Source organism: Erythranthe guttata, chromosome 9 (assembly GCF_056151865.1).
Source record: "Erythranthe guttata isolate IM_541 chromosome 9, IM_541, whole genome shotgun sequence".
NCBI classification, from domain to species: domain Eukaryota; kingdom Viridiplantae; phylum Streptophyta; class Magnoliopsida; order Lamiales; family Phrymaceae; genus Erythranthe; species Erythranthe guttata.
Genome location: NC_142541.1, coordinates 7,281,862 through 7,288,661, shown reverse-complemented (window position 1 = coordinate 7,288,661; position 6,800 = coordinate 7,281,862). Strand labels below are relative to the sequence as shown.

The 6,800-nt window shown below is 31.6% G+C and overlaps 1 protein-coding gene, 1 long non-coding RNA gene and 1 other non-coding gene across 4 annotated transcripts; all 3 read left to right on the top strand.

The window, feature by feature from the left end:
- Nucleotides 1-246: 246 nt before the first annotated feature.
- On the top strand, nt 247-1,620 carry LOC148767971 (uncharacterized). The gene is made up of 2 exons (XR_016033582.1): nt 247-564; nt 1,333-1,620. It is a non-coding gene; the product is annotated as an uncharacterized LOC148767971 (long non-coding RNA).
- A 1,047-nt stretch (nt 1,621-2,667) lies between these two features.
- LOC105951088 (uncharacterized) lies at nt 2,668-3,962 on the top strand. Of its 2 annotated transcripts, none has more exons than XM_088823395.1 (5): nt 2,668-2,699; nt 2,790-2,997; nt 3,096-3,279; nt 3,497-3,578; nt 3,692-3,962. In XM_088823395.1, exons 2-5 carry the CDS (start codon nt 2,832-2,834, stop codon nt 3,887-3,889), a joined length of 630 nt encoding a protein of 209 aa, XP_088679521.1. In that variant the 5' UTR covers nt 2,668-2,699; nt 2,790-2,831; the 3' UTR covers nt 3,890-3,962. The 2 variants fall into 2 exon arrangements, with proteins under 2 accessions (XP_088679521.1, XP_088679520.1); XM_088823394.1 differs by having other exon boundaries at nt 2,768-2,997.
- A 2,440-nt stretch (nt 3,963-6,402) lies between these two features.
- On the top strand, nt 6,403-6,482 carry TRNAL-UAG (transfer RNA leucine (anticodon UAG)). The gene has a single exon. It is a non-coding gene; the product is annotated as a tRNA-Leu (tRNA).
- The last annotated feature ends 318 nt before the right edge of the window (nt 6,483-6,800 follow it).

Sequence of the window (6,800 nt, the reverse complement as noted above, 5' to 3'; positions counted from 1 at the left end):
ACAGTTTAAAGATTTCGGAGGGAGTGTTTCCGATTTTTTTTTTTTGCATTTATTTTTGACAAAATAAAAAAATTGGAAAAGTAAAAAAGAAAAGGGGAAAGAGTGATAACCCCTAGTTTTGAAAATATATATGAGGAGGCCCAATAAATTTTTTCTCCCTAGTCAAAAACCCAAATTTTGATATTAATTAGGGAGACCCCTACACAACTTGTAAGTACCTATTTTACCCTTTTAGTTTTAATTCAATATACAAAACCCTAGCCCACCCTTCTTTTTTCCACTCACAGCCGTTCTTTCTAACTCTCTCTTTCTCTCAAACCCACGTGACAACTTTCCCCTCTCTTCATCTCTCTCTAACTTTCTCTCTCTAATTTTCTCTCTCTAACTCTCCCTCTTACAAATCCTCCGCGGCCATATCTCCTTCTCCCACCGCCTTGCGCCGATTGCCACTATTTTCCACCGCTACTCCGACACCGTATTTCGCTGCTCCGACACCGCCGCGTGCCGCTGTTCCGCAACCGCCTTGCGCCGGCCGTCGTAGCTCCTCCCACCGTTTTGAACTCTGTATTAAAACATCTACTTCCGTTTGAAATGATTTCTACGTTATTGTTATAGTTTCGTCTCTTTTTTTTTTGGTTGGGGGAGGGCTCAAACCAAATATACTATTTCTTATAAAAAAAAAAAAAAAAACAAACCAGATCTACTATATTTTTTAATATATGTGAACAATTAATATTACAATCTTTTTTTTTGATTAATTTGATTTTTTATTTTGTTTGATTCTTATCTTTTTCATTTTTATTATAAATCATATGTAATTTATTTTTTGTATTTATTTGAAGATGATTCAAAATGCCTCAACTGTGAGATCTGTGAAAAATTAATATTAATTTTTTTTTTTTAATTAATTTGATTTTTTTTTTGTTTGATTCTTATCTTTTTCATTTTTATTATAATCATATGCAATTTATTTTTTGTATTGATTTGAAGATGATTCGAAATGCCTCAAGTGTGAGAGCTTTGTTTGTCTGTAGTAGAAATTTAACCAATAGTGGTTATTTACATGGGTGATTTGAGTCAAGTGAATATACAGTTATATTTTTAGTTATATACAGTCATATATAGTCAGTCATATGTAGTCATGTATAGTCATGACTACATATAACTAACTATACATGACTATAATACTTGTAGTACACTATAGTCAGTTGTAGTCGATTTTAGTACAATAAATTTATCACAAAAAAAAAAAAATCATGGTTGTTTGTATTTTTCATGTAATCTAACTCGCATGTTCCATTTTGCTCTTTAACTCGTATTTTTTTGTCGCAGGTTTTGCTATTATTATTATTTTATGACAAGCAGAAAATAAGATGCGGTGAAGTGCCTTGTAAAGTTGAATTCATGCTACAGTAGTCTAGACTTTATGTCACTACATATAAGTATAGATAATTGTAAATAACTATAGTCACATGTAGTAACATATAGTTTATATGTATGCTATAGGTTTTTTAATGTACAGTAATGCTTGTTCATGTTCGAAGAACATATGTATGTGATTGTGTTTTTTTGATTTTTTGTTTGTTAATTGATTTATAATATCAAGATCCAAATTGTGAATTTTGTTGGTGTAGATGAATTTTGGGGTAAAAAAAAATACACGACTATATATAACTATACATGACTATTGACACGGTAGTCATGTGTATGTGTAGTATACTTTCAGTACAGTAATTTTTTCCAAATTTTGAATTAATAAAAAAAATTTAAAAAATTAAAAAAATAAAAAATTGAAAAATTAAAAAAAAAATAAAAAAAAATATAAAATTAAACAAATTAAAAAATATCGAAATATTAAAAAAACAATTTATAAAAAAATAAGATAATAATAAAAAATAGTACAATATATATACAAGAATATAAAATATATTTAATTAAAAATATGATATATGCAGTACAAAAATACTAAATGCAGGTCCAAAATGATACATGCAGTTTGTGAAAATGTTGAATGCAGTTCGGCGAAAATTGCACACAAGGGCACAATAGTATTTTTGTCTCTCCAGGGGTTATCTCAAAGGAAGATTTGTAGGGGTGGACCTATCCCAATATATTTTCCATTTGAGGGGTGTATATCAAATGGACCCAAAAGAAAATTAGAGATTTTTTTGTGTAAATTTGAATTTTTGGTGGGCTAATTAATACAAATTTGGACTGCTTTTGCATTAATTTAAAATTTGGGTGGGTTAATTAATAAAAATTGGGACTTTTTTGCATTAATTATAATTTAGAGTGAACTAATTAATAAAAATTGGATGAGCTAAATTTTACAGGGAAATATCCTTGTCCAATGATGGACTCGCCGCCCCCTGCTTCAAAGGAGAATATTTGAAAAGTAATTAGAATATGGTGTTTCACAAGCATGCATCCATTAAAATTTCATAAAATGTATTTATTAATATTGAACTACCTGTAAAGGATCAGAGAAAGATGGCTTGGACCACCTGAGTTTTGGGAGACTAAAAGAAAAAGAATTCTTTGCTTTCTTTGATAGTTTTGCCTATTCAAACATATACAGGTAAACTTTATTTGCACTTTTCATAATAAGACCTGCAACTTTGTTCTCTTTTTGCATAATATATATTGGACACAGTTGTTAAGCATCAAGAAACAAGAATCAAGAATAACGTTATTAAAAGGTAAGGAAATTGCATTTATATTCTTCAGGCAAAAGTTCAATATTAATAACATCTCTTCATTTTGTTAGTTTCTTTTGGGCATGCATGCAGGAAAAGAATTGCAAAAAATTGTTGAGTATATAAATAAATCAAATGATAGGAGGACGCAGCAGTTACGACTCCGACGATAGCGATGTCGCTACGGCAATTGCTGCTTCTGCACATGCCATACATTCCCTCGAAGAAACCGCTAATTCCCAGCTTCGAATTACAATGGAAAATACCCGAAAACAAGAACCCTATCGGCCACCACAACAAGGTATACGTATATATTTTATATACATACATATATATGTATATATATATATATATATGTTATATTATAATGAACAGGTGCCATAATATTATTTGGTATAGTTGAAGGTTCTATTAGGAAGAAGGCATCTATAAAAGATACTAGGAGTACATCGTTTATGAGGCCGCCCGCGCCTTCTGTTGCTGATCACCAAAGACAAAAGCAACCTTCATTTATGGAACTCAGACATTCGGATGCCAAAGCAGATTCTTGGGAAAGAGCTCACATAGCAAAAATTCGAAAACGGTATATATGATTTGTTTCGAAATAAAACATGGTCTAGGAAGTTAAGAATATACAATATAATAGGCAGCATATCATTGATCGATATATGAAACACATAAAACACAAACTAGGGTAGAAAAAAAATGATGATAGAATATTTGGAAGGAAGAAGCAATTTCTTTTTGATATTTTGTTTGTCTATTTGAAAACTCATGAGCCTTTCCGACTAAGTTTCTAGGTACGAGAAGATGACGTTGGAGATTCTTGCATGGGAAAATGAAAAGAAGTTGAGAGAGAAACATCAATTGGAAAGGAAAAAGGTTTTCCCTTTTCGTTTTTTTTTTTTTTTTTTTTTTTTTTTTTTTTTTGAGTATTTAAAACAATTTTGATTTAAAACTAATAAGAAGAAGCAATTGAATTGTTATTAATGCAGGGTGAATTGGAGCTAAGGAAATCAAGAAATTGGAAACACTACCAGAGTAAGGTGGCGAGGATTGATGAAATAGGTGGCGGAGCGAGAGCGCAGGTTGAGGCGAAACGTAAAAAAGAAGAGTCAATCGTGAAAAACAAGGCGAACAAAATGAGATCAACGGGGAAAGTAGCTCCGGTCATCAACTGCTTCTGCTTCTAAAATATGTGCAAATCTTTTATTCCCTTCATATTGTTTATTTGATCAAAATCCCACAAACATATATAATTGAAAACTACTTTAATCTCCACTACTTTAATATCTATTTCATTATTTTCTTTTAATTATGATATTCGTTTATTTATTCAAAAACTAATAATTAAAAAAAATCCAATTTTATTATTTTTATTTTTCAGTTTTTGTTTTCATATCGATTATAAAATTCCGAAAACAGCTAAAACAAATTCGGAATCAACTATTTCCGAAATCAACTATTTCTAGAATCAACTATAAGTTACTAAAAACAACTACTTTTTTTGTTCGTTTATTTCCCGAATCAACAATCACAAAAATTAGTGATTTTTAATAACATGTTTACTAAAATTATATCAACTGCAAATTAACGAAAATCAACCATAAAAAGTTGAAATCAACTAAAAAATTATCAAATCAACTTTAAAATTATTGAAACCAACTATAAAAATCGAAAACAACTATAATTTATCTAAATCAACTATAAAATAAAAAATCTCAATTCAAGAGAAATTATAATCAACTATATTTCAATCCACATTCTGGACATTACAGTCGTCGCAGATCCATCGAGAAAGGGCTATATCTCCACCGACCATGGGTTGAATCCGAAGGTTTTGTCAATCCAATGAAGATGGGTATAAAAGAGGAGAGAAAAGAGATGGAAGAGAAGGTGGTGAGAAAGTTAAAAAATAAGAGAAAAGAAAGAGGGGCGGCGGATGGTTAGAGAAAGACAAATAAGTCAAATTTAAAATAATATATAATTAACGGTAAATCAAGAATAATGTATAACACTTTAATAAAAATTAATTTAATTTAATGATGAAGGGGGTTGCACTAATATTAGAAAAAGGGTTGGATCCACCTTCATATAAGCAAATGTATTAGGGGGTTCTCACTAATAATCCCGTGATAATAAAAGGGTGAAACTCAACTTTGACGCAGGCTTTCCGACGGACAAGAATTTCTTTTCCGCAGCGGCTGTCGCTCAGGATTGTTCAAGGAATTGTTTGGGGTGGAAAGTGGAGACGATCCCTCGTAAATTGAGGCCGATGGAGGGGGAAGCCGTCGCGGCGTTGAAAACGATGTACTTGGCAAAGGGAAGGGGTTGGCGGAATATTGTTCTTGAGGGAGATCGCATTCAATTTATACATGCATTGGGAAACAAAGACAATGAGGGATCGCCATACGGAGCGATCGTGGAGGAATGTATCTCTCTAGAGAAGTTTTTTGATTCATGCTCCTTTCAATTTATCAAACGGTCCGGCAATTGTTTAGCTCATAATCTTGCTATGGTTCAATGTAATCGTGTTACGGAGGACTTTAATCTCCCATCTGCTTTAGCAGATATTGTTTAATAATATGCTTTTTTTCTCTTCAAAAAATAAATAAAAATAATGTTAAATAAATTATTAACAAATTTAATATAATAAAGTTTCAAAGGTATAAAGAACTGCGATTCAATATCCCAAACATCTATTATTAATTATATAAATTAACAAACTCCACTATTGAAATATACAAAAAATACTCAATTAAATATAAACAAATGCGTGACTTAATACAATCTCACTTATGCTATTAAATCGATAGTGTTACAAATTGGAAAAAAAAATAAAATAAGATGTTTATTTAGAAGAAAAAATAGATTGTAACTCATTCCAATTAGTTTTCTTAATTTAGAATAAAACTATGACATTGCCACTAAACTTGGTTCGGTTTGTAGAGAAGGTTTTTCCCTTCCGCATGGTCTGGCTTCTGCCTAAATAAAAGCTCTACATTTTCTTAAAAAAAGTAACGAAAACAACTATTTTCTTGTGCGAGATACCCAACACAATTTCAACAGCAAAAAAAAAAGAGAAAACAAATAGAAGCAAAACGATGACAACATTAAGGCGGAGATGATGGCGGCGTGGATAAGCTAGCCTCGCTAACGGCGTAATCGAAAATCTAATCATGAAATCGGAAACCTTGGTATCTGTAGCCGCCAAAACTTTGTTAGATGTAGGATGAGGGCAATGGAGCGCGGAGGGCGGTCGTGATTGAGGTACAGATCGCCGACAGTGAAACAGAATCTCGGCAGGCGGAGCACGACGTCAGTGGTGGCCGAGGTAAGAGCGGCAGCGGCGGGCCGCTGGCGTAGGTGGAATCGAGGGCAACAAAATGACGAAGAGATAGAAACGGAGATTCATTGGCAGGCAAAAAGAGAGAGGGCGACGCCTGCTAGAGATAAAATGAGAGAAGAGAGATGTTGGTAGGAGAAAATGCATTTTGTAATTCTCATAAGTAAAGTTGAGATTTTTATTTAATATCAATTAAAATCACTAGATTAATTATAAAATTAGAATTAAGATTCAAGGAGTTATAATGACTAACAGTAATTCATATTCAACAATTGTATATTATACGGCGCCAATAAAAAGAAAATGTCTAATTGAAGCACCAATGCATCCAATAACACGTACAAGCTACTTGTAACATCTGACAGTTTGGCCGAGTGGTCTAAGGCGCCAGATTTAGGCTCTGGTCCGAAAGGGCGTGGGTTCAAATCCCACAGCTGTCATAGTTTTTAAATAATTTTTACATTATATTTTTTAAATAATTTTTTTGTGCATATTTACATAGAATACAATATTGCAAAAAGCAAAAAAAACACAAAAAAAATCTGACGGACAATAATATATATGAGATCAGCGATACATCTTATATGTAAAAGAATTTAACTTTAGGTCAATCCTACAATAACCCTAATAGTACTTTTTGTTTTAAAATTTTCCTTTTTATTTTTAATATTCCACCCCATTTTATCTTTTTATTTTCTTCATCCACTAATTTTTTCACTTATATTTTTTCAATTTGAGATAAATATAAAAAAAGATGA